This window comes from Scyliorhinus torazame, chromosome 18, assembly GCF_047496885.1.
Source record: "Scyliorhinus torazame isolate Kashiwa2021f chromosome 18, sScyTor2.1, whole genome shotgun sequence".
Lineage (NCBI taxonomy): Eukaryota > Metazoa > Chordata > Chondrichthyes > Carcharhiniformes > Scyliorhinidae > Scyliorhinus > Scyliorhinus torazame.
Genome location: NC_092724.1, coordinates 153,955,503 through 153,983,199, shown reverse-complemented (window position 1 = coordinate 153,983,199; position 27,697 = coordinate 153,955,503). Strand labels below are relative to the sequence as shown.

At 48.2% G+C, this 27,697-nt stretch overlaps 1 protein-coding gene across 1 annotated transcript in view; it reads left to right on the top strand.

Moving 5' to 3' along the window:
• Window positions 1–27,697, top strand: part of notum1a (notum, palmitoleoyl-protein carboxylesterase a) — a 53,658-nt gene that overhangs the window by 7,745 nt on the left and 18,216 nt on the right. Inside the window, exons 3-6 of the mRNA XM_072483641.1 lie at window positions 5,288–5,383; window positions 6,841–6,901; window positions 8,929–8,987; window positions 10,823–10,925. Coding sequence (XP_072339742.1) covers window positions 5,288–5,383; window positions 6,841–6,901; window positions 8,929–8,987; window positions 10,823–10,925 — 319 coding nt within the window. The remainder of the gene's footprint in view (window positions 1–5,287; window positions 5,384–6,840; window positions 6,902–8,928; window positions 8,988–10,822; window positions 10,926–27,697) is intronic.

Below are 27,697 nucleotides of genomic sequence, written 5' to 3'. Positions count from 1 at the left end.
CGGTGGTGTTGTCGACAGTGTGGAAGGATGTAGCAGGTTACAGAGGGATATAGATAAGCTGCAGAGCTGGGCTGAGAGGTGGCAAATGGAGTTTAATGTAGAGAAGTGTGAGGTGATTCACTTTGGAAGGAATAACAGGAATGCAGAATATTTGGCTAATGGTAAAGTTCTTGGAAGTGTGGATGAGCAGAGGGATCTAGGTGTCCATGTACGTAGATCCCTGAAAGTTGCCACCCAGGTTGATAGGGTTGTGAAGAAGGCCTATGGAGTGTTGGCCTTTATTGGTAGAGGGATTGAGTTCCGGAGTCAGGAGGTCATGTTGCAGCTGTACAAATCTCTGGTACGGCCGCATTTGGAGTATTGCGTACAGTTCTGGTCACCGCATTATAGGAAGGACGTGGAGGCTTTGGAGCGGGTGCAGAGGAGATTTACCAGGATGTTGCCTGGTATGGAGGGAAAATCTTATGAGGAAAGGCTGATGGACTTGAGGTTGTTTTCGTTGGAGAGAAGAAGGTTAAGAGGAGACTTAATAGAGGCATACAAAATGATCAGGGGGTTAGATAGGGTGGACAGTGAGAGCCTTCTCCCGCGGATGGAAATGGCTGGCACGAGGGGACATAACTTTAAACTGAGGGGTAATAGATATAGGACAGAGGTCAGAGTTAGGTTCTTTACGCAAAGAGTAGTGAGGCCGTGGAATGCCCTACCTGCAACAGTAGTGAACTCGCCAACATTGAGGGCATTTAAAAGTTTATTGGATAAACATATGGATGATAATGGCATAGTGTAGGTTAGATGGCTTTTGTTTCGGTGCAACATCGTGGGCTGAAGGGCCTGTACTGCGCTGTATCGTTCTATGTTCTATGTTCTAATACACGGGGAGAATGTGCAAACTCCACACAGACATTGACCCAGAGCCGGGATCGAACCTGGGACCTTGGCGCCGTGAGGCAGCAGTGCTACCCACTGTGTCACCGTGCTGCCCGCTGCTTGTACTGTTTGACTTCATAGGGTCCAGAGTCGATATTGAGGACTACAAGGACAACCCACCCTCCTGACTGTATACCACTGTGCAGCCACCTGTACTGGGTCTGTCTGCCAGTGGGACAGGACATACCCAGGGATGGAGATAGCAGTGTCTGGGGCGTTATCTGCAAGGTATTTGCACCTTTAACGCCTTTCAAAACCTTTACAGCCAATGAACTATTTGTACAGTGTGGCCACTGTTGTATTGTGGGAAGCACAGTGGCCAATTTGCAGACAACAAAACTCCTACAGACAATGAAGTGATGTGACCAGATAATCAGTTTGTTTAGTGATGCTGATTGAGGGGGAAATACTCGTCAGTATTACAGAGATAAACTCCACTGCTTGTCTTCAAAATAGTGCCATGGGAAAGACAGCACCTCCAACAGTGCAGCACCTCCTCTGTACTGCACTGGAGTGCCAGTTTAGGCTTTTGTACTCCAGTCTCTGCCACGATAATCCCACAATCCTCCGATCCAGAGGTGAGCGTGCTGCCAACTGAGCCATGCCAGGCACTCAATTCTGCCCTCTTGCACAATCCTGATATTAATTGCCCCTATACTGGTGGTCATGCATTCTCCTCTGTCAGTCATCAGCCTCTCTTTCATCATTTTAAGACTCTTCTTAAGATCCAAGCTTCTATCATCTGTCCTAATATCTCCCCATGCGACTCATTTCAAATTTTGTTTGGTAAATCTCCTGTGAAATGCCTGTGGATAAAAACAATAATAATAATAATCTTTATTAGTGTCACAAGTAGGGTTTGTTTTCCATTTAGAGTACCCAATTCATTTTTTCCAATTAAGGGACAATTTAGCGTGGCCAAGGCACCTACCCTGCACATAGAATTTACAGTGCAGAAGGAGGCCATTCGGCCCATCGAGTCTGCACCGGCTCTTGGAAAGAGCACCCTACCCAAGGTCAACATCTCCACCCTATCCCCATAACCCAGTAACCCCACCCAACACAAAGGGCAATTTTGGACACTAAGGGCAATTTATCATGGCCAATCCACCTAACCCGCACAACTTTGGACTGTGGGAGGAAACCGGAGCACCCGGAGGAAACCCACGCACACACGGGGAGGATGTGCAGACTCTGCACAGAGAGTGACCCAAGCCGGAATCGGACCTGGGACCCTGGAGCTGTGAAGCAATTGTGCTATCCACAATGCTACCGTGCTGCCCCCACATCTTTGGGTTGTGGGGGCGAAACCCACGCAAAGACGGGGGGGGGGAACGTGCAAACTCCACACAAACAGTGACCCATAGCTGGGATCGAACCTGGGACCTCGGCGCCGTGAGGCAGCAGTGATAACCACTGTGCCACCATGCTGCCCTACAAGTAGGCTTACATTAACACTACCACAAAGTTACTGTGAAAATCCCCTAGTCACCACACTCCAGCGCCTGTTCGGGGACACTGAGGGAGAATTTAGAATGACCAATTCACCCAACAGCACGTCTTTCAGGGCTTGTGGGAGGAAACCGGAGCGCCCGGAGGAAACCCACGCAGAGACGGGGAGAACGTGCAGACTCCGCACAGACAGTGACCCAAGCCGGGAATCGAACCTTGGTCCCTAGCGCTGTGATGCAACAGATTACTACCATGCTGCCCCTGCTTCGCTATGTTCAGCCACTATGTAAATGCAAGCCGTTGTTGCAAATAGACTAGTTGCTTTAAAATAAATCGATCTCCTCATCCCAGTTTTCTCTTGTTAGACTTCTGGTTTCTTATGATTTTTTTTTCTCAGCAACGATTCCAGGGAGAGCAGGTCCTGGAACACCTCGGCTGTTCTTGCTGGGCCCTCCTGGATAGTGGATGGCAGAGGGCTATATGTGAAGAACCAAACCTTTTGATCGAGAGACTGTAGAGACCTCTCATACAGGCGGAACAATTAAAGTTGAACCCAACAACCACCTTCCTCGATTTCTACGGGGGATCATGTTCAATCTGCCTCTACCTATCCCAGGAATGCTTAGAGCAACTGTTGTGACTGTATTCATCACCTCAGCAAAGGAAAGCAGTCTCCCAGGGCCCATCCATGTGTCTTTCCCATTGGTGGTAATGGCGGAAACAATTTGACACGTCAATGTTAATGGCGGCTAAATGCATTAGCATAATAGCAAAGCAATTTCTGCTCAGCAAGTTCAACTATTGCATATCTCCAACAATATGGCAAATAAATTTGCGGATGAGGCAGTTTAATTGTGAAATGGAATTTCACAAATTTTGTAATTTTCTGTCCTAACGCCAGAAAATGACAATGGAAGCAGTTGGATTATGGTCAATATTCAACTAGTTCCCAGGTGGCACAGTGGCGCAGTGGTTAGCACTGCTGCCTCACAGCACCGAGGATCCAGGTTCAAACCCGGTCCCAGGTCACTGTCCGTGCGGAGTTTGCACATTCTCCCCATGTCTGAGTGGGTCTCACCCCCACAGCCCAAAGATGTGCAGGGTAGGTGGATTGGCCACGCTACATTGCCCCCCTAATTGGGGGGAAAAAAACGAATTGGGTACTCTAAATTTAAGGGGGAAAAAATATTCCACTCGTTCCCGACTCCCCTTTAAGAAATTAAATCTGACAGCCCTGTACCTGGTCTGGTTTATAGGTGACTCCAGTTCCACAATATAAGTTTGTTTCCTATTGCCCTCAGCGTAACTCATCCACACCCTCCACTTCTCAAACCCCCGCGTGCTAATATCGTGGGCTTCTGTAATAGGAAGTAGCAATTCCCAGACAAATTGGGTCCTACTTTAACAGTGTAAGTGAATGGATTTTGAGTAATTTGGAATGTCGACACTGTACATCAGAGAGTGTTAATGAAGCATCAATATGTCCTACCTTTTGAAGCAAAGGGTTTCAGATTTGGCACTGAGCATATTTTCGGCCATTCATCGCGGGTGTTGATTTAAAGATTTAAAGATTATTCATTTTTGGATGCTTTTGTAAAATGTGCCAGAGAGCTTGTAATTGGTGGCACCTGACCTCAGCATGTTGCATTTATTGCATTTAAATCTGAGTACTTTGCAACCACCTGTATGTTAATTGCAGAGATTAACGTCAAGTATGTACAGGTGGAAGGCTATTGAACAGATGAACATACAAATTAGGAGCATAGGTAGGCCATTTCGCCTCTTGGATCTGCTCCATCAGTTGAGGAGAGGATGGCTGATCTGTTTGTGATATGAATTTCACATTCTCATCTGTCCCCGATAACGTTAAAGGGCGGCACGGTAGCACAGTGTTTAGCACAGTTGCTTCAAAGCGCCAGGGTCCCAGGTTCGATTCCCTGCTGGGTCACTGTCTGAGCGAAGTCTGCACGTTCTCCCAGTGTCTGCGTGGGTTTCCTCCGGGTGCTCCGGCTTCCTCCCACAGTCCAAAGATGTGCAGGTTGCGTGGATTGGCCATGATAAATTGCCCCTTAATAGTGTGAAGTTTTAAAAATTATTCCAATTAAGGAGCAATTTCGCGTGGCCAATCCACCTGCACACCTTTGCGTTGAGGGGGTGAGACCCACACTGACACAGGGAGAATGTGCAAACTCCAGATGGACAGTGACCCGGGGCCAGGATCGAACACTCGTGCCGACCTGGTAAGTGAAATGTTGGGATTGTCCAGATGGACACTGACCCGGGGCCAGGATCGAACACTCGTGCCGACCTGGTAAGTGAAATGTTGGGATTGTCTCAGATGACCATTAGCTGCTTTCCCTGTTGAGGGGGGCAGCTGACTGGTGGTGATTTAACCCGAGGAAGATTTACCTGAGGACCGAGCTGTGCTCCGAAAGCTAGTGATTCAAAACAAACCTGTTGGACTTTAACCTGGTGTTGTAAGACTCCTTACTGTGCTCACCCCAGTCCAACGCCGGCATCTCCACATCGCTTAACCTGAAGGTTGAGAACGCAGGGCCTTCATGAATACCCTCAGCCAGTATGGGAATTGAATCTGCCGACCATGCTCTGCATCACGAACCAGCAGTCTAGCCAACTGAGCTAAACCGGCCCCCATTTGGCCATTAAACCTATTCCTCGCCCTCTTCCCCAATCTCTTTTGTCAATGATCAAATGTCGCACTGACCATCCAGTCATCAATTCTGATGAGGAGTTTGAACCCAAATGTTAATTGTCTTTTCTTTTGCTGGTGAAGAAGTTACTGTTTTTATTTACTTGCAGTGGAGAGATTCTAATCCATTGGATGTGTCACATTGCTGTTCCTGTTCAGGCATATCAATCGTGCTGTTTGCTTTCTTTCTCCCAGGGGGATGGTACTGTTTCAGCAAGGAGAACTGTGACACTCGGTATGACACCATGCGCCGGTTAATGAGCTCCACCAACTGGCCTCGTAGTAAAACAGGTCAGTGTTTGAAATGACACCTTGGATTCTGCGCAATAAGGCCGGGGGGGGTGGGGAAGGACATTGCAGGACAGCAAATATGATATAAATACAAGCTGTTGTTATTGTATGCAGGGACTGTTTCATACTTTTGGTACTTGGATGGGAAAAAGAACTCTTGTTCGCTCTTTTCCCCCTACCTCTCTGTCCTCTCCCATAGCTACAATGCCAGGGAGGTTTCCACTGTATCCTACAATCAGTTGACCTGGCCCGCGGGGGAAAACTGCCCACAGTTTATGTATCTTTTTAAAATTAAAAAAAATAAATCTAGAGTACCCAATTCATTTTTTCCAATTAAGGGGCAATTTAGCGTGGCCAATCCACCTACCCTGCACATCTTTGGGTCCTGGGGGCGAAACCCACGCAAACACGGGGAGAATGTGCAAACTCCACACGGACAGTGACCCAGGGATGGGATTGAACCTGGGGCCTCGGCGCCATAAGACAGCAGTGCTAACCACTGCGCCACCGCGCTGCCCATGCCCACAATTTATTGCAGATTCACATTCATCGGCAACGTCACTGAGAGACACAAGATTGAAATATTTCCTGAGAAATAAGACACCGGCCAATGATAAATTGCCCTTAATGTCCAAATTGCCCTTGGTGTTGGTTGGAGGTGTTGAGTTTGGGTAGGGTGCTCTTTCCAAGAGCTGGTGCAGACTCAAAGGGCCAAATGGCCTCCTTCTGCACTGTAAATTCAATGATAATCTATGATTAATCTAGGACAAAGGTTCGGCACAACATCGTGGGCCGAAGGGCCTGTTCTGTGCTGTATTTTCTATGTTCTATGTTCTATGTGCCATTCATTTGTAACTAAATGCCCTATAATTTAGCTGGAGTTTGTTGAACATTTGACAATCAAGTCCCACACTCACAATGGGTATTACACCCCATCCCCAATTTTCTAACTGTCAAAGTAGGTGGTTTAATGTTCCCGATATACTCCAAGCATACAGCAGCACTGACTATAGTTCTGACAATTGAAAACACTGATGTCCGTCAGAAAATCATAGTATCCCCACAGTGCAGAAGAAGGTCATTTGCCCATTGCCCCTCTGAAGGAGCACCCTACCTGAGCTCACTCCCCCGCCCTATCGCTGTAACTCTACCTAACCTTTGGACACTAAGGGGGCAATTTAGCATGGCCAATCCATTTAGCCAGCACATCGTTGGACAGCAGGAAGAAACCGGAGCACCTGGAGGAAACCCAAGCAGACACAGGGAGAAAGTGCAGACTCCGCACAAATAGTCACACTGAGGCAGGGGTCGAACCCGGGTCCCTGTCGCTGTGAGGCCGAAATGCTAACCACCGTGACACCCAAATGCCCCACTAAATATCAAAACAAAAGTGGTGTGTTGACAAATTCACATTAAGCTCACGGGCCTGACATTTTCTGGGGCTTTTATTTCACCAGGAACTGGAATCCTATCCCCTCGGCCAGAAGAGAACCCATATTGGTGGAACGCTAATATCGTGTAAGTTTCAACTCAACTCAAACAAGCCAGAACCAAAAATGGAAACAAAAATGTGAATATCAAGCACAATGGTAGAAAACGGAAACAAACTCACTCGATGGCGCAATGGGAAAAAACATCACCTGGTTTTCGCGCTGAGCACCAAAACCCATCACCTTACCACCGAGAAGAACAAGGGCAATAGATTCATGGGAACACCTCCACGTTCTCCTCCAAGTCGCACAGCTTCCTCCTGACTTGGAAATACGTCATTGTTCCTTGTTGGGTCGATATCCTGAGCCTCCCTGTCTCACAAAACAGTGGGAGTATCTACACCACACTGTGTACAGTGGCTCAAGAAGGTGTCCTTTATTTTACTGCTTCGTGGGTTATGGCCATCACTGGAAGGCCAACATTTGTTGCCAACTTTTCTTGTCCTTGGGGAGGTGACGGTGAGGTGCCTTCCTGAACGGCTACAGTCCATCAGGTGTGAGTCCCAGTCTTTGACTCAGTGACAGTAAAGGAATGGCGATATATTTCCAAATCAGGATGGTGTGTGACTTGGTGGTAGTTTTCCCATGCTGCCCTTGTCCTTCTAGCTGATAGAGGCCGTGGGTTTGGAAGGTGCTGTTGAAGGAGGCTTGATGAGTTGCTGCAGTGCATCTTTTAGAAGGTACACACGGCTGCCACTGTGTGCCGGTGGTGGAGGGAGTGAATGTTTAAGGGCTGAGCTGCTGATCATTCAGGCTGAGTTGTCCTAAATGGTGTCAAGTTTCTTTAGGGTTACTGGAGGGCAATGAGGGATAGGTAGTAGTTACTCGCCTGGTCTGCCATGCGATGAAAACAACATTGGAGCCTCTACCGTCACTATCCATAGTTCCAGACTGCAACATGCATGTAACAACATGCACATTGCCATAGTGACTCAAACCTCCTGTGTGAACTGTAACACTCCATCACCACCATCGCTAGTTAGCCCATTAAAACTCACTGGTTAGACACACAAGAAAAATGGTTATCTGGGGTGAGGCCCTCAAGAAATGATGCAATATCCCAGTAGGAATTTGCATGCCAGGGTAACAAGGAGATAAAAGAACAAAAACAGGAGGAAAAGTATTGAACAACATAATCCTGTTAAACCTGGGCAAGCAAAACAGCTGCTTAAATCCGGGCTGACTTCACTGTTCCCATCCAGTGAACCAAATGGGAATTGCTTTGTAACCTTGTGCAGACATTGCCGATGTTGAGACCCCCTGCATTGGAGTTCAGTTATATTTAGTTCATCGTTTCTGGGCTTTTTGACTAAGTTCAAGTGTCAGGCCAAGCCCAAGATGAGGTGCGATGTCTTCTTGTCTTGTATGTGTCTCTCTCTCTTGTGGAGACCATGAATTTGGTTGAATTTGAATTGTTTTTTTTGGAGTGGGCAATGAGATGGATTAAGGATTGGCCCTGTCCACTCTGCACATTGGCTTTGTAACTTTAAGGATGGGATAAAAACAATTAAGTTATATTTTGTTCTTCTGACCAGAGCGATCTGCTAAAAGGTAGGAAACACACCCAATGCATGCCATGTGGTCATCCCAACAACTCCTGTGTATTCAGAAAGCCACACAATATATATAAATAGCATAAGTACAGGTTGGGAGATAATCCCATCTGTCATTTCCCTTGATTTGGGTGCTATTTTTCTGTCACTGTCATTCAATATTTTGCACCACGCACCCTCCAGGGTAGACGGCAACAGTGACCTGCTCCCTGACCTCAGTCAGTCCTGCTTTTGATACATTTAGAAGTGAACGGGAGCAAGTATCAGAATGGTTCAGCTTTCCTTCCCTCCCTTTAATGAAGGGCCAGAGGCCTATTTCTCAACAACCCCTCCTGCCCCACAGTCACTCTGCTGAAATCTGGGTTAGGCTTTGCAGGGGTATCACGAGCAAGTGAGTGCGCTCTTCATCTTCCCCGCTCATAAATTCTGGGACGCATGGAAAATAATATTTCCGCTTGATGTCAGGCGCATTCATAAATTGCACTTCTGTTTTTCATTTCAGTTTCATCCCTTATTGCTCAAGTGACGTTTGGAGTGGAGCATCCCTGAAGTCTGAGAAAAGTAAGCTTTCGTTTGATCATTTTATGCCGCAGTACGCAGAATTTGTCCCTGGGGAAGTAGGCTGGAGTTGCGCAATTGTGTAAGTCCGCTACCCAGGGGGCCGCAGGGTGGTGCAGTGGTTAGCACACCTGCCTCACCGGGCTGAGGACCCGGATTCGATCCCGGCCCTGGGTCACTGTCCGTGTGGAGTTTGCACATTCTCCCCGTGTCTGCGTGGGTCTCACCCCCACAATCCAAAGATGTGCAGGGTAGGTGGATTGGCCATGCTAAATTGCCCCCTCAATTGGGGAAAAAAATAATAATTGGGTACTCTAAAATATATATTTTTTAAAAGTCCGCTACCCAGAATGATGCTGAACCGCACACAATCTGAAGGCCCCATGTCTGGCGATTGACCGAATATGTCCAGGGCAGTGACCGGGTCGCTACAATTCACCATAGCGCCTTTGAACTGAGGCTCCCCACTCCTGGACTGTGGTCCAGTGACCACTAGTGGAATGTTTGTGCCTAATAATGTCTCCTGAGGTCCAATTGCTTGCCAGCAGTGACCGTGAAGGGTTACACATGAGGAATGATCATTCTAATGAGGTGCAGGAGGTTTTGTGAATTTAGCTCATGGAACCAAACAATTGTCTAGATAGAAGTAGACCATTCAACCATTTAAATAAAAAGAGGCTGTGACCAGCAGAAGTGAGCACAAAAATTGTAAAAAAAATCCAACTGAACCCCAGTGTCACGTTTTAAAAAATAAATTTAGGGTACCCAATTTTTTTTTTTCCCAATTAAGGGGCAATTTAGCGTGGCCAATCCACCTACCCTGCACATCTTTGGGTTGTGGGGGTGAGACCCACGCAGACACGGGGAGAATGTGCAAACTCCACACGGACAGTGACCCAGGGCCGGGATTCGAACCCGGGTCCTCACTGCCGCAGTCCCAGTGCTAACCACTGCGCCACGTGCCGTCCCCCAGTGTCACTTAAAACAAATCTGCTGTTCTTATCCCAGTCACTCTAGTCCCACACCAACCTGGCTGACTCTTCATTGCACTCTGGAGTGTTCCAGCAAGTCACCAAGTTACCATTACATTCTGGACAACACATGATGCTCTTGGCGAAACTGGTGTTTAATGAGCCGATCAGATCTGTACCAGCTCTAAGATTAATCCCACTGCCCTGTTCTCTCTCTCCTTTCCCCTATAATCTTCCACTGCTTCAAACATTTATCCCCTTTTTCCTTAAAAGGTGCGATGGCCTCTGTCTCAGCAACTCCCTGCGGAAAAGCGATGACTCTCTTTGTAAATAATTCACGGGATTCTCTGTCGGCGAGATCCTCTGCTTCGCCGGCAGCGTTCCCAGGCCTACGCGTTTCCCGACCCAGTGGGGTGGCCACGATGGCAAACCCCATTGGCCGGCTGCAGGAACGGAGAATCCCGCTGCCGGCGGGGGCGTACCGGAAAGCGGGGCTGGCGGGACAAAGAATCCCGTCCAATATTTCTCCTGGCTTCTCTCCTCATTTTTCTTCAATTTTGAATAGTCTTTCTCAATTCAAAACCCTTCAAACTTTAAAAGAATCCACGTCAAAATTTCCTTCAGCTAGCTCTGCTGCAGTGGATAAAGTTGCCCCTCTTGGAAAGTGTGTGCCTGTGAGTGCTGTGCCAAGTTTTGATGCCTCCCTAGGTCAAATAGCTACCAGCAGTCACCGTGAAGCGACAAGTAGGAAGAATAGCCACTTTGGCCGTTGGTAGCCAGTACCTTCAGTAGAGGGAGAAGAGATGAACTAAAAAGTAAGATTTTACCTGTCCCACTCACTGGTCTTTGCATATTGTCTTGTTGAAGGTGAATACGCTTTCATGGGAGCGCTGATAATACAAGAAGTTGTCAAAGAGTTGTTGACTAAAGGCCTTGAAAATGCAAAGATTCTCCTGCTGGCTGGAACCAGGTAGGTTGTTTGGGTTTCTAGGGTCCCAGCGCTTACTCTTTGAGGTGTGCTCGGATAAGATCAAATGCTCCTTGAGATAAAAGTGAATTCCACATAGAACGTTGCGTTCATTCCCTGCAGTGGAAGTTACCTTGGTTGGGAATCAAATCCTACTTTGGATCTCAAACGCCACCCACGGTCATTAAAGGTTAAATTCCACAGCATCGCACCCTTGATAAGATTAAATGAGGGTGTGGATTAATTGATCATTGCTGCAAATCAATCAACAAGCTAATCGTCAATGTTTCTTTCCCCCCCTTCCTTCTGTTGACCTTTTACCATGTCTGTCCCTGCCTGCCCCATGTTCTGTAAGTATTAAGGTGTTAACTCCTTTTTAGGCATACCTTTGCCGCTCTGTTATCGCTGTTCAATTGCAGTATCTCATGCACAAGTCTAGACAGGGAGACTTGACCGGTTTTTTATCCAATATGGGACCAGGACATATCACAAATATCTGTACAAGGATATAAATGGATGTTGAGCAAAGGCAGGTAGTTGGGAGTTAAGGAACAGATCAACCATGACCTCAGTCATGGGCAGCACGGTAGCACAAGTGGCTAGCACTGTGGCTTCACAGCACCAAGGTCTCAGGTTCGATTCCCCGCTGAGTCACTGTCTGTGCAGAGTCTGCACCTTCGCCCCGTGTCTGCGTGGGTTTCCTCCGGGTGCTCCGGTTTCCTCCCACAGTCCAAAGATGTGCATGGATTGGCCATGCTAAATTTCCCGTGGTGTCTAAAAAGGTTCGGCGGGGTTATTGGGTTACGGGGATAGGGTGGAAGTGAGGGCTTAAGTGGGTGCAGACTCGATGGGCCGAATGGCCTTCTTCTGCACTGTATGTTCTATGTTCAGTGAATGGCAGAGCAGGTTAAGGGGCTGAATGGCCTACTCCTGTTCCTATTTTCATAGGCACGCTTCCAGAGATCATCCCAAATAGAAAACAGAAACTGGAGAGCTGGATGATTTCTTGCTCTCTAACTCAGTGATAAGACTTTGAAACCTGCCCCTGTTTCTTACTGTCTGACACTTGTTAACTCAGCACCTTGGACTGAATCAACTCTCACCCCGCTCTCTACCTCTTGACCCCTCACTACTATAACCAGCATAACTATTAGCTGCACTCACCGTTTCTGCTTTTCTCAGTTAAGATGTAAGTGAGGTCAATGTTCAACAAATTTATGAAGCTATCAGGCTGCTTATAATTCTATTGTGCTATAAATCTAACTTCAACATTTAGCTGGTTTGAAAAGGTGGAAATTAATAGTCACAGGATTGCTGAGTGGGATAAATGACTGGGAAAACAGGTTTTCCTTATCCCTTAACCTTTTGCAATCTTGGAATTGCAAACTGTTGCAATGGATTTTGTAAGTCATCTGTGCCCAGGAAGAAATCTAATTTGCAGGACGGAAGAGGGCTTCACCACACTCAGTAATGATGCTTTGGCTGGTTCCAATGTCCTACTTCACGTGGGGCAAAATTCTCCGGTATCGGCGCGATGTCCGCCGACCGGCTCCAAAAACGGCGCAAATCAGTCCGGCATCGCGCCGCTCCAAAGGTGCGGAATCCTCCGCATCTTGGGGGGCCGAGCCCTAACCTTGAGGGGCTAGGCCCGCGCCAGACTGATTTCAGCCCCGCCAGCTGGCGCGGAAATGACGTTGCCGGGCGGCGCATGCGCGGGAGCGTTAGCGGCCGCTCACGGCATCCCCGCGCATGCGCTGAGGAGGGAGTCTCTTCCGCCTCCGCCATGGTGGAGTCCGTGGCGAAGGCGGAAGGAAAAGAGTGCCCCCACGGCACAGGCCCGCCCGCGGATCGGTGGGCCCCGATCGCGGGCCAGGCCACTGTGGGGGCACCCCCCCCCCCCCGGGGCCAGATCGCCCCGCGCCCCCCCCCCCCCAGGACCCCGGAGCCCGCCCGCGCCGCGTTGTCCTGCAGGTAAGAGAGGTGGTTTAATCCACGCCGGCGGGACAGGCATTCTAGCAGCGGGACTTCGGCCCATTCGGGCCGGAGAATCGCGGGGGGGGGGGCCCGCCAACCGGCGCGGCGCGATTCCCGCCCCCGCCGAATCTCCGGTGCCGGAGAGTTCGGCAACCGGCGGGGGCGGGAATCACGCCAGCCCCCGGCGATTCTCCGACCCGGCGGGGGGTCGGAGAATCTCCCCCCACATTTCTGTCAATTGCTATTCCTAATCTTTGCAGGTGCAGTGGCGCACTGGCTGGCACTGCTGCCTCACGGCACGGGGGACCCGGGTTCGATCCTGGCCCCGGGTCGCTGCCCGTGTGGAGTTTGCACATTCTCCCCGTGTGTGCATGGGTCTCACCCCCAGGACCCAAGAAGATGTGCTGGGTAGGTGGATTGGTCACTCTAAATTGCCCCTTAATTGGAAAAAGAAAGAATTGGATAATCTAACTTTAAAAAAAAAATACTGTTGCTTGCAGCATGAACTTGCAACCAAGTCAGTAATTGTTCAGGGAGATGTCCAGGTTAATAAAAACAGACAGGAAATTCAAACTATCGCTGTAAGAGGTGGCACAGTGGTTAGCACTGCTGCCTCAGTGCCAGGGACCCGGGTTTGATTGCGGCTTTGGGTGACTGTGTGGAGTTTGCTCTTTCTCCCCGTGTCTGAGTGGGTTTCCGCCGGGTGCTCCGGTTTCCTCCCACAATTCAAAGATGTGCGGGTTAGCTGGATTGGCAGGTAGGGTGCTCATTTGGCGGGTTGATGCACACTCCACGAGCCAAATAGCCTCCTTCTGCACTGTAGGGATTCTATGGATGCGAGTCTGAAATTTCTTTATATTGCATGGCAAATGTAGAAAAGCTGTAATGAGATTTAATTGGTCAGAAAATTGCAGTCAATAAACTATGTAGGCATAATTTAACTACCAGCCTCTATGAACGCTGTTTGTACATGTATAGCCTATTTCTTTTTGTTTGAAAAATAAGTACAGTAGTCCATCATTCAGCTCCTTAAATCTGTTTCTCCATTCAGTTCGATCATGGCTGATCTGTATCTTAACCCCCCCACCCCCCCCCCCCCCCCCACCCCCCACGCCTCTCTTTGTTCCTTAACACCCTTCCCCAACAAAAACAACCTTCTTTGTCACACTTCAAAGAAAAGCATAAACAAACATAAGATCTCCAGGAATTAAAACTGTTTAAATCAGGAAGTTTTCAGCCTCTTAACTAGTCAGTTACCCACTGCTTTGTTGTTTTAGAGGAACTGAGAATCAGAGCAAGTTTACAGCAGAGGGAAAAGGACACTTTGGCTCACCATGTCCCCCACCAGCAGGATGTGAACAGGCTGCTGTGAGATTTGAACTCATGTCCCCTGGACCATTGCTCTGACCCCTGAGCTATGGCACCACCTGTGTCAACATAGTACAGGGTTAATATATCTTTTTTATTTATATTTTAAAATAAATTTAGAGTACCCAATTCATTTTTTTTTCCAATTAAGGGCCAATTTTTTTCGCATGGTCAATCCACCTAACCTGCACATCTTTGGGTTGTGGGGGCGAAACCCACGCAAACACTGGGAGGATGGCAAACTCCACACAGACAGTGACCCAGAACATAGAACATTACAGCGCAGAACAGGCCCTTCGGCCCTCGATGTTGCGCCGACCTGTGAAACCACTCTAAAGCCCATCTACACTATTCCCTTATCATCCATATGTCTATCCAATGACCATTTGAATGTCCTTAGTGTTGGCGAGTCCACTACTGTTGCAGGCAGGGCATTCCACGCCCTTACTACTCTCTGAGTAAAGAACCTACCTCTGACATCTGTCCTATATCTATCTCCCCTCAATTTAAAGCTATGTCCCCTCATGCTAGACATCACCATCCGAGGAAAAAGGCTCTCACTGTCCACCCTATCCAATCCTCTGATCATCTTGTATGCCTCAATTAAGTCACCTCAGAGCTGGGATCGAACCTGGGACCTCGGTGCCGTGAGGCAGTGGGCTATTCACTGCGCCACCGTGCTGCTCCATTGCTAATATATCTTGACCTTGACTACATGCTCCCTGAACTGTACGACAGGAAATTTGCTATTGTAAAAAAAAAGGAATGTCTTGCGAAGGTTTATATATTCATCTTGGGTCGCTGTCTGTGCGGAGTCTGCACGTCCTCCCCTTGTGTGCGTGGGTTTCCTCCGGGTGCTGCGATTTCCTCCCACAGTCCAAAGATGTGCAGGTTAGGTGGATTGGCCATGATAAATTGCCCATAGTGTCCAAATTTGCCCTTAGTGTTGGGTGAGGTTACTGGGTTATGGGGATATGGGGATAGGGTGGAGGTGTGGGCTTGAGTAGGGTGCTCTTTCCAAGAGCCGGTGCAGACTTGACGGGCCGAATGGCCTCCTTCTGCACTGTAACTGTAATTTCTATCTTCCACTTGAAAGTTAAACAAAGGCATCCATTTGATAGAAAACCAAAATGCTTGTAATCTTTGCCATCACATTTACAAAAAAGGCAAAAGGTTATCGGTGGAATTCAGCCAGCAGCCCAGCCCCGCCCATAGGTTTCCCTGTGGGGTGAAGTGGTTTCAATGGGAAATGACAAGCAGCAGGAGTAGAGAATCCCGTCACCAGCAAACGGCACGGCCAAATCCTCCGTCCTCGCAACGCGGACTCGCAAGGGGAATCCCAGCCAATAACTCTGAGCCTGAAGGACCAATTGCGTTGAGCTCCCCCGCCCACTATTGTGGCTCTGTTTCGCCATAGCAAGCAAAATTAACTTGCTGAAATCAGTTAAATCGCCACAAGCTGGGAATGGGACATTGACTTAGTGCTAACTTTTATCAGTACAAACAGTGAGCTTTCTATCCACGAATAGCAATCATCAGTTGTAACACTGTAGAAGAGATTCACTGACACTGCCCCGAAGCTTCTTCCTGTGCACACTGAGCAAAACATAATTCTCCTTGTTTGTGCTGGCACGGTCTGGGATATGTGTATGGCAGGAAACGATGGCATATTAAAACATCAATGTGTTCATACACTGTGACTAAACACACTTTTATGGTTTGGTGCACATTTACCAAATCAAATAGAAAATAATGAAATGGAAATCACATACAATGAAAGCATACTTATGACCATTGTAATATCGTTGTAGAGGCCGTAGCTTTAGCCATTTGTCTCTTTCTTCATCACACTGACGTGACTGAGATTGGCAGCTAAACAGAATAGGGGATCAAGTCTACATTCTCAATGCTGCGTGACACTCACTGTTGACGCTTGAATGTGCTGTGCCATCCATCTTTAATCTTGAATACAGAACACTTAACCGAACACAGGAAATATAGTTGCATTTCTTCTATCTTTTTTCCTCGCGTATCGCAAGTTATGATTTGGTGGCAGACTCCCTACCTTCTGATTGGCTAGGATAACTTGGTAACATAGAAGCAACTGTTCCCAGGGATGGACAAGTTGCCCCTGTATATGTCACTGACTGTACTGGCCAAGTCTAAAATTGAGAGACCGGCATTGATTAAAATAGGCATACATGACGTAAACTAATAACTGAAATGCGACTGCAGCCAAGTCACGATTGGCAACTAAATATACCTAGATATAAAACTTTCAGCGGGGATAAGAAAGAAGGAGCAAGTATTCATTTTTAAAAATATATATTTTTATTCAAATTTTTACATTTTCAACAAACCCCTCCCCCTTACAGAAAAAAAGAAAAACAAAAAATGCATAAATAAATTTGCAACTACATAAACACAAAGTACACCCCCCCCCCCCCCCCCCACACTCCCCCCGGGTTGCTGCTGCTGCTGACCACCTCCTAACGCTCCCCTAGAAAGTCTAGGAACGTTTGCCACCACCTGAAAAACCCCTGCACAGACCCTCTCAAGGCAAATTTTACCTTCTCCAATTTAATGAACCCTGCCATGTCGCTGATCCAGGCTTCCACACTTGGGGGCCTCGCATCCTTCCACTGTAGCAGAATCCTCCGCCGGGCTACCAGGGACGCAAAGGCCAGAATACCGGCCTCTTTCGCCTCCTGCACTCCCGGCTCGTCCGATACCCCAAATAGTGCTAACCCCCAGCTCGGCTTAACCTGGGTGTTCACCACCTTAGACACCATCCTCGCAATGCCCCTCCAGAACCCATCCAGCGCCGGGCACGCCCAGAACATATGGGCGTGATTTGCTGGACTCCCCGAGCACCTCCCACACCTGTCTTCCACCCCAAAGAACCTGCTCAGCCTCGCCCCTATCATAGGCGCTCTGTGAAGAACCTTAAATTGTATCAGGCTAAGCCTGGCGCAAGAGGAGGAAGAATTAACCCTACCCAGGGCGTCCGCCCATGTACCCTCGTCATCTCCTCCCCAAGCTCCTCGTCCCATTTACCCTTTAGCTCCTCCACCGAGGTCTCCTCCTCCTCCTGCAACACCTGGTAGATCGCCGAGACCCTGCCCTCTCCAACCCACAACCCCGAGAGCACCCTATCCTGGATCCTACTTGCTGGAAGCAGCGGGAACTCCCTCACCTGCCATCTTACAAACGCCCTTACCTGCGTGTACCTGAAGGCATTTCCGGGGGGAAGCCCAAGTTTTTCCTCCAGCGCCCCAAGGCTCGCAAACGTCCCATCTATAAACAGGTCCCCCATCCTTCTAATTCCTGCCCTGTGCCAGCTCAGGAACCCTCCATCCATTCTCCCCGGGACGAACCGATGGTTCTCCCGGATCGGGGACCAAACCGAAGCCTCTACCTCACTCCTGTGGCACCTCCACTGCCCCCAAATTTTCAAAGTCGCCGCCACCACCGGACTCGTGGTGTACCTAGTCGGCGGGAGCGGCAGCGATGCTGTTACCAGCGCTCCCAGACTCATGCCCACACAGGACGCCATCTCCAGCCTCTTCCACGCCACCCCTCCCCCTCCATTACCCACTTGCGTATCATCGCCAAATTGGCAGCCCAGTAATACCCTCACAGATTAGGTAACGCTAACCCTCCTCTGTCCCTACTCAGCTCCAGAAACACCCTTCTCACCCTCGGGTCGTTTTCGCCCACACAAATCCCGTGATGCTCCTGCTGACCCGCTTAAAAAAGGCCTTAGGGATCAGGATGGGGAGGCACTGGAATACAAAAAGGAACCTCGGGAGCACCATCATTTTCACTGACTGCACCCTACCCGCCAGGGAGAGTGGCAGCATATCCCACCTTTTAAACTCCTCCTCCATCTGCTCCACCAGTCGCGTCAAGTTGAGCTTGTGTAGGGCCCCCCAGCTCCTGGCCACCTAGATCCCCAGGTACCGAAAACTCCTTTCCGCCCTCTTCAGTGGAAGCTCATCTATCCCCCTTCCCCTGTCCCCTGGGTGTATCACAAAGTGCTCACTCTTCCCCACATTGAGCTTATACCCGGAAAAGTCCCCAAACTCCCTGAGGATCCGCATCACCTCCGGCATTCCCCCCACTGGGTCCGCCACATACAGTAACAGGTCATCGGTATACAACGATGCCCGGTGTGTGTCCCCGGATCAGCCCCCTCCAGTTCCTGGACTCCCTTAAAGCCATAGCCAAAGGCTCAATTGCCAATGCAAATAGCAAGGGAGATAGGGGGCACCCCTGCCTCGTCCCCCGGTACAGCCGAAAGTATTCCGACCTCCTCCGATTCGTGGCCACTCTCGCCACCGGGGCTTCATAAAGTAGCCTAACCCAACTAATGAACCCCTCCCCGAACCCGAACCTCCTCAACACTTCCCATAGGTACCCCCACTCCACCCTATCGAAGGCCTTCTCCCGTGTCCATCGCCGCCACTATCTCCGCTTCCCCCTCCACTGCAGGCATCATGATTACGTTAAGGAGCCTCCGCACATTGGTATTCAGCTGCCTTCCCTTAACAAAACCCGTCTGGTCCTCGTGAATCACCCCCAGGACACAGTCCTCAATTCTGGTAGCCAACACCTTCGCTAACAGCTTCGTGTCCGCGTTGAGGAGATAGATTGGCCTATACGACCCACACTGTAATGGGTCCTTGTCCCGCTTCAAGATCAGCGAGATCAGCGCCCTGGACATCGTCGGGGATAGGCCCACCCCTCCCTCGCCTCATTGAAAGTCCTCACTAGTGGAGGGCCCAGCAGGTCCATATACTTCCGGTAAAATTCCACCGGGAACCCATCTGGCCCCGGTGCCTTTCCCGCCTGCATACTCCCCAGCCCCTTAGTCAGCTCCTCCAGCCCTACTGGTGCCCCAAGCCCAGCCACCTGCCCCTCCTCTACCCTCGGGAACCTCAGTCGATCCAAAAATCGATGCATCCCCCCCATCTCCGTCGGGGGCTCAGACCTATACAGCCCCTCATAAAAGTCTCTAAATACCCCATTTATTCCCACCGCACTCCGCACCATGTTCCCCCCTTTATCCCTAACTCCCCCAATCTCCCTTGCTGCCTCCCGCTTCCGAAGCTGGTGTGCCAACATCCGGCTAGCCTTCTCCCCGTACTCATACACCGCCCCTTGCGCTTTCCTCCACTGCACCTCTGCCTTCTTGGTGGTCAACAGGTCGAACTCGGCCTGGAGGCTTCGCCGCTCCTTGAGTAGTCCCTCCTCGGGGACCTCTGCATACCTCCTATCCACCCTTAAAATCTCCCCCACCAATCTCTCCCTCTCTCTCCTCTCCTCGTGGGCCCTAGTGGAGATTAGCTCTCCCCTGACCACTGCCTTCAGCGCCTCCCAGACCACCCCCACCTGCACCTCCCCATTATCGTTAGCCTCTAGTTAAGGAGCAAGTATTAATAATGGATTTACAATCGTAGGAGATTTAAATTATCTAAAAAATAGGCTCGGAAAATGTTTGATGTAAAAGGGAAGAAAGGTTTTTCAACAGTATTCCAGACGGTGTTCCAAGTTACCATTCCAACAAAGAAGGAAGCACTATTTGATCTGTTCCTGTGTAATGAAATGGAGCAAGCAGGCCACATCAAGTTAGGGGAACATTTGGGGAACAGTGACCACAATATAATTAAGTTCAATGTAAGAAAAGTAAAGAGCAAGAAAAGTGACAGGCATATGTATTTGACTGGGAGGGGGGGAACAAGTTATACCAAGATAAAAAGAAACCTTGCCTTGATTAAAGGGAATGAAAAAATTGGCAAAGATAACTGTATTTTAAAAAATAAATTTAGAGTACCCAATTCATTTTTCCAATTAAGGGGGCAATTTAGCGTGTTCAAGCTACCTAGCCTGCACATCTTTGGGTTGTGGGGGCGAAACCCTATGCAAACACGGGCAGAATGTGTAAACTCCACACGGACAGTGACCCAGAGCCGGGATCGAACCTGGGATCTTGGTGCCGTGAGACTGCAGTTCTACCACTGCACCACTGTGCTGCCCTAAGATAACTGTATTTAACAGGAAATGTTTCAACAGGAGACTGAAAGAGGACAAATTAAATATATCCCAGTAAGGCAAAAAAGGAAGTGTATTGATGACTAATAGGGATAATAGGCTGCTGAGAGATTAAGCTAATCAGTTTGTAGTGGTGCATGAGGAAATGGCAGAAAAGGTAAATAATATATCTCTGCTTGCAAAGAGGGGCCAGTACTGGTATTACAGAACCAGCAGAGGGTGGGTATCGAACAGCTAGCGAAGGTTATAATTCAAGGGGAATTGGGGCAGCACGGTGGAGCAGTGGGTTAGCCCTGCTGCCTCACGGCGCCAAGGTCCCAGGTTCGATCCCGGCTCTGGGTCACTGTCCGTGTGGAGTTTGCACATTCTCCCCGTGTTTGCGTGGGTTTTGCCCCCACAACCCAAAGATGTGCAGGGTAGGTGGATTGGCCACGCTAAATTGCCCCTTAATTGGAAAAAAATGAATTGGGTACTCTAAATTTAAAATAAATAAATAAATAATTCAAGGGGAATTGATATGAAAACAGTTACTCAAAATTTAAGATCACCTTGGATGTGATTGTTTGCGACTGGGGATACTGCTGAGAGTTGGGAAAGAAATAGCTACAGGTCTGAGCGTGATGTTGCAAAGTTCTGTGGCCAGGCAAATTATGCTTGTAACTGGAGGGTAATGAAAGTGTCTGCCCTATCTTCTTAAAAATGAAAAGGAGACAAGGATAAAAGCAATTTTTAGATCAATTCGTCTGACATCCAATGTTGGTTATGAGAGTTCATAATATAGAGTTCATAATATAGGATGAAATCACTAACCATTAAATAAACAGTCAGGGTCGTTTAATACCGATGTCTCAATAGCAGGTCACACGTAATCAACTGACTTATTTGAAGAAATACTAGAGAGGTTAGATTAAGGAATTGTGGTGCATCTGGTTTATGTGGATTTTTAAACAAAAACATAGAAACCTATGGCAAAGTTATGGGAATACAGAGAACCAAAAGGAGTATGGTTATAAGGCAGAAAGGAAAGATGAGGATACAAGGAGGTTACCTGACTGGAAAGATGTGGCGAGATGTGTCCTACAGGGTATTTTGTACTGAGGTCACTCTTATTAACTAAATAAAAATATAAATACCTTGAATTTGTAGGAATAATGTTGGAATTTCCTGATGATATCAAATTGCGGACAATGGCAAATTCTGAGAGATTGCAAAAGGACATAAAATAGATGGATAGTAAAGAAGGTTAGCTTCGGGGTGGCACGTGGCACAGTGGTTAGCACTGGGACTGCGGCGCTGAGGACCTGGGTTCGAATCCCAGCCCTGGGTCACTGTCCGTGTAGAGTTTGCACATTCTCCCCGTGTCTTGAAAAAAATAATTGGGTACTCTAAATTTATTTATTTTTAAATTTAGTGTACCCAGTTCATTTTTTCCAATTAAGGGGCAATTTAGCGCGGCCAATCCACCGACCCTGTACATCTTTGGGTTGTGGAGGTGAAACCTACGCAGACACTGGGAGAATGTGCAAACTCCACACGGACAGTGACCCAGAGCCGGGATCGAACCTGGGACCTCGGTGCCGTGAGGCAGCTGTGCTAACCACTGTGCCACCGTGCTGCTACTTTAAATCTATAAAAAAAAGATTAGCTTCAAATACTATTTTGGAAGTAAAACTAAGGAACCCACCGAAGTTGCTAAGTTTGCAGATGATACAACGATCCATAAAGGGACAGGTAGTATTGAGGAAGCAGGGAGGCTGCAGAAGGACTTGGACAGGCTAGGAGAGTGGGCGAAGAAGTGGCAGATGGAATACAATGTGGAAAAGTGTGAGGTTATGCACTTTGGTAGGAAGAATAGAGGCATAGATTATTTTCTAAATGGAAGGGCTTCAGAAATCAGAAGCACAAAGGGACTTGGGAGTCCTTGTTCATGATTCTCTGAAGGTTAATGTGCAGGTTCAGTTGGCAGTTAGGAAGGCAAATTCAATGTTAGCATTCATCTCGAGAGGGCTAGACTACAATAGCAGGGGCTGTATAAAGCTCTGGTCAGACCCTATATGGAATATTGTGAGCAGTCATGGGCCACAGGAATGATCCCTGGAATGAAGAGCTTGTCATAGGAGGAGCGGTTGAGGACTCTGGGTCTGTACTTGATTGAATGGCGGAACAGAGATAATGGGCCGAATGGCCTAATTCTGCTCTGTATCTTATGGTGTTATAAATTGTATGTTTCTCAATGAGGAAGAGGAACACTGGGATGTGCAGAAACACAGATAAAGGTGGCAACACAATTGGATTTAATTTTTTTTCCTTACTCACACATGGGATGTGGGATTTCCGACAAGACCAGCTGTTATTGTCCATCCTGAATGGCCCTTGAGAAGGTTGTGGTACACCATCTCTCTGTACCGCTGCTAGTTGAGTGGTGTAGCTACACCCACAGTGTTGTTATGGAGGGCGTTCCAGGGTTTTGACTCTTTTTGGAACAATATAGTTCCAAGTTAAAACTGAGGGTGACTTGGAGGGATACCTGGAAACGATGGTGTCCCCATGCATCTGTTGCCCTTGTTCTTCTAGGTGGGAGAGATCAGGCAATTGGGAGATGCTGTCAAAGAAACCTTGGTGAGTTGCTGCAGTGCATCTTGTGGATGGTACACACTGGAATGAAGATAGATGGGGTGCCAATTCCAATTCTCTTCCAGCGCCTAGGCAGAATTTTGTCTATCTTCATAACTAATAATTCTCGAAACAGATCACTAGCCAGGGTCCTAAAGGTCGAGGGGCATAACTCCACAGTAAGCATGTGTGGCCCAGGAATCTCTCCCGCTCATACCGCCAGACACCGGTGTGTTGGAAAGATTTGCAGGTTGACGCACTCAACCTCTTTGGCAGAGTTTTCCTCGGCCATCTAGTCCTGGGGTGGGACTTGAACCCGGAGCTTCTGGCTTAGAGGCAGGAATGCTACCCACTGGGCCACAAGACCGGTAGATTAATTTTGGCTCCAGGAAATGAGTCACTTGCAACCAAGTACCCAATCTCAGACCTGTAGCTACAATATTCCCTGTTGGGTATTTCAATTGAAAATGTAATCATTTATAAGATCAAAATTCTTTGAGCTCAAAATAATTGTTATCTGTATGTGAATGGGAGTGTAAAAGCGGCAATATGAATGTACACATTCCTTGGCAACACAATAAGAAATTGTCAACAATGATTGTTTGATGACTCAGTGAGAGAAATACTTGTATAATCAATTTAAGAATGTTTCATCTTGGACATAGAAAAGCGGTCACCAATTTTTATGATTCCGTGTTCAGCTGTGTTGCACCCTGTGCAAATCCTGCTATGCTGGGAAAATTCCGGGAGAGATCTGAAACGGGATTTGCGCTGGGCGCCAAACAGTTCGCAATGTTACCGGGTTGTCCCAGCTGACATACGCAGGATCACGTCCCGCGAGGGTGTGAATCTGATTACCGTTCATTTAAATGGATTTGCATATTCAAAACCGGCTTTGCGCGTTCCCGGAAGGTTAGGCGTTATGTTCCCACGCAGTGGCGTGATGCGTCTCTGGTCTCCACAAATGGATGGAGACCAGATGGAATGGCCACGCAGGGGGTTCTTGGAGGCCATAGTAGCCCCGAGTAGCCAAGGACATGACGGGGAAGTGCCCTGTCACTGTGTCAACCTTACAGTGCCAGGTTGGCACTGCCAAGGGGCGGGACCTGAACGGGGTGGGACCATTGGAGACCGCATAGCAGGGTGTCGCTCACTTGGGGGGGGGTGTGTGCGGTGGGACCTGGTGCCAGTAGTTGATTGTGGGGGGGGGGGGGTCGAATTGTGGCTCTGGTATTTATATTTCATAGTTACAAAGATGATACTAGTCACGGTTTCAGGGAAAATCAATTGCACGAAGGGGTGCAAGGAGCGAAAAAGAGAGCCCAACATTTATATAGCGCGCCTCACAACATCTCGAGGTGCTTTACAGCCATTGAAGTACTTTCGCTGTAGTGGCCCTTTGTAATGTGGGTAAGGCAGCAACCAATTTCCTCGCAGCAAGCTCCCAGAATGCACAGGGGTGAGGTTGAGTTGAGTTGTCTGTTTGGGCTACTCTCACCCATATGGCTTCACCCAGAGTGCTTTGGGTATGTGTTCAGCCAACAATATCGAAATTATTGAGATGGGAGGGGGTGGTAGTGGGAGCGAAGGACAGATGCTGAAGGGTTTGTAGTTTGCCCGACAGCACAACACATACTCGAGCCATGCCACTGCCAAAGCTTAAGTGCAAAATAATTGATCTCCTTTCATCTCCATTTGCTCTTTGTGGAATCTTGGCAGCAACAGCAAAGTAACGCTGATGGATTCCGTACCCCCTGGAACATGGAAGTACTTCATTTACGGGCAAAATCCTGCAGCTCTCCCAGCTGGTAGTTGGCCCTTCTGGCTGATTGTGGTTGTGTATGTAGCGACAGATAATAAATACTTCATTGTTTTAATCTATTTTGTAGACAATCATGGAAAGCAGAATGTAGCAGGTCCTGGAAACAGGTTCAGATCATCGACCTGAAACGTTAATCCTTCTTTCCTCTGTCCACAGTTTTGTAGATGCTGCCTGATCTGCTGAGTGCTTCCAGAATGTTCTGCTTTAGTTGTAGGAAATCTTTTTTTTCATATTGTGTTTGATTGGTATGAAGAACTTTTATTTAGCCAGATCGTTCCTCTTCCCTTCCCCCTCCCCTCCTCTCCCTCACCACCCCTCCCCTCTCCTCCCCTCCCCTCGCCCCTTTCCTTCCTTCACCCCTCCCTTTTCCTTCTTTCTCCCCCCTCCTCTCCCCTTTCCTTCCTTCTCCCCTCCCCTTTCCTTCTTTCTCCCCCCTCCTCTCCCCTTTCCTTCTTTCTCCCTCTCGCCCCTCCCCTCCCCTTTCCTCCCTCCTCTCCCCTCCCCTCCCGCCCCTCCCCTCCCCTTTCCTCCCTCCTCTCCCCTCCCCTCTCCTCCCCCTGACCTCCCCATCTCCAGGTACTGACTCATTACGACTAACAAAGATGGCCAACGCCCTTCCGTCCCTTGCCCAAGTCGCGAGTGGCCACATGGGGAGTTTCGACAAGCTTTTCAACTGTGTGGGGGGGGGTGCATCAGAGCTATTCCCTGGCTCAGTTCGACATTGGGAGCTGCATTTTATAATAGAGAAACCCAGTGAGCGTTTGCTGCGTTCACCATAGCAAACTGGTTGCAAATAGTTGAAACGACATCAAGGCAGGAAGGTTATGTTGGCACACCCACCCGGACCCCTAACAACGCTCAGAAAGAAGAGATGTTGTCCCAACATTGCGGGCTGGATTCAAAGCAAGGTTCCACAGATTAAAGGATGTTCTCTGCTCACCCTGCCACCCAGTCTCTGATTCTATTTTTTTGAGGAATTGCCTTTAACAGTCTGCTAACCCTTTCCAGGGGAAAACACTGTTTTATGTGGCTGTGTCGTAATCACTATTATTACTATTATGCAATTAGGTACAAAGACTCCTGAAATATATGAGAACGCTTTTCTTCATATATTTCGAAGCTCCCAACTCTGATTCTCCCCAGTTTATTGAATCCGAAATTGAACACTTTCATTCGAACTAACCTTTGCACATGCGCAAATGTATCAGTGAGACTGGGAAAAGTAAATGGGTCCACCATCTTGATTTAATCCACCCATAGTTTAACAAACCAGTATACTAGTGAAATGCGATGATTAACTTCACACAAGGAATAAAGGTGCAATACCTTTATCCCTATGAACCCAATCAACGAGCAATCACATTTTAAGGCTCTTCTTTGATAATTAAACCCAAAAATCTATAAACCTTTTTGTCTCTTGGAGCACTGATGTCGCTTCCACGAATACAGGCAACATGTGACATCATTCCATCAACTCATTGATGTGCACATGGAATTTGCAACCTAACGTTTCTCACCACAGCTGGTACACACACGTTGAACAGCAGCCAGGGCAGCTGTTTTGATATTTCTTAAAAGGCGATGGCAGCACAGCTGTCATCATTCATTTCATTACAGGACCCGAGCACGTCCTTTAATTACTGAGAATGTACCTCAACTGGTTGTTTTTTTTATCCTTCCTCTAGTTTGTTGCGCTGGCATTCTTTTTTCTGGTGAGTGTTGAGTCATTACATCAAGTACCTGCGGTCCCTGAGTAAGGTCCTGTGGCATGGTGGCCCTTGGCGAAGGCGGCGGGGCGTCCGAGTGTGAAAAGGGTTGGCTTTCACAACCGGCCCGAGGCATAATCAGGTGGGAGGGAGGTGAAAGTGATCAAGGCAGGTCAGAGACGTGGGCCAGAGTATTGACCTGATCGCGTGCTGCAAAGAGATAGTTATAATGATAATCGTATTTATTGTCACAAGTGGGCTTACATTAACACTGCAATGAAGTTACTGTGAAAAGCCCCTAGTCGCCACATTCCGGCGATTGTTCAGGTACATGGAGGGTGAATTCAGAATGTCCAATTCACCGAACAAGTTCGTCTTTCGGGACTTGTGGGAGGAAACCGGAGCACCCGGAGGAAACCCACGCAGGCACGGGGAGAACGTGCAGACTCCACACAGACGGTGACCCAAGCCGGGAATCGAACCTGGGACCGTGGTTAGCACTGTTGCTTCAAAGCGCCATCCACTGTGCTACCGTGCTACCATGGTAGAGGAAAAGTGTGGATTCAGCAGAGTGTATGATGAGTAGAAATGGGTTGTTAGTTCTAAGACCCAGTTCTGTACAAATATTTTAGTAACATGAGGGTAGTTTTAACAAGTATGAAGCTTATTTGTCAGCAGATATTGGACTGGGCAAATGTTTCTCAACATTTTAAGGTTCTGAGTCCGAAAAAAGTGGCTGGTGACATACCTCGAGAGCTGATAAATGTGTATGTAAAATAATCACTTTTAAATAAAGGAATACTTTCATTTGTACGGCACCTTTCTTGGTCAGAGGACATTCAAAAGCACTCTACGACCAGTAAAAGTTATTTTTGAAGTGTGGTCACTGTTGAAATGTAGGGTGCTTTACTGACTGTAAAACATCTGAGATTGTGAAAGGCGCTATACAAATGCAGATCTTTTAAAAAAAGAAACCAACTATTATTTAATATGTACTCAGTCCGCTTTGCACATTGTTAAAGCACTTCAAACATGGGAAATCTTTGGTACAAATCCCTTTAGGGACATAGGAGCACGAAAAAGCCATTCAGCCTGTGATATCCCACATGGAATCCACGGGGTGGGAATGCTGGTCTTCCCCGTGCTCCTTGCGGAGTACGAGCCCCGCCCGCTAGGGGGTGGGATATCTCAATTAGCCAATGTATAAAAGGTTAGCCAATAAGGCACCGACCAGAGAG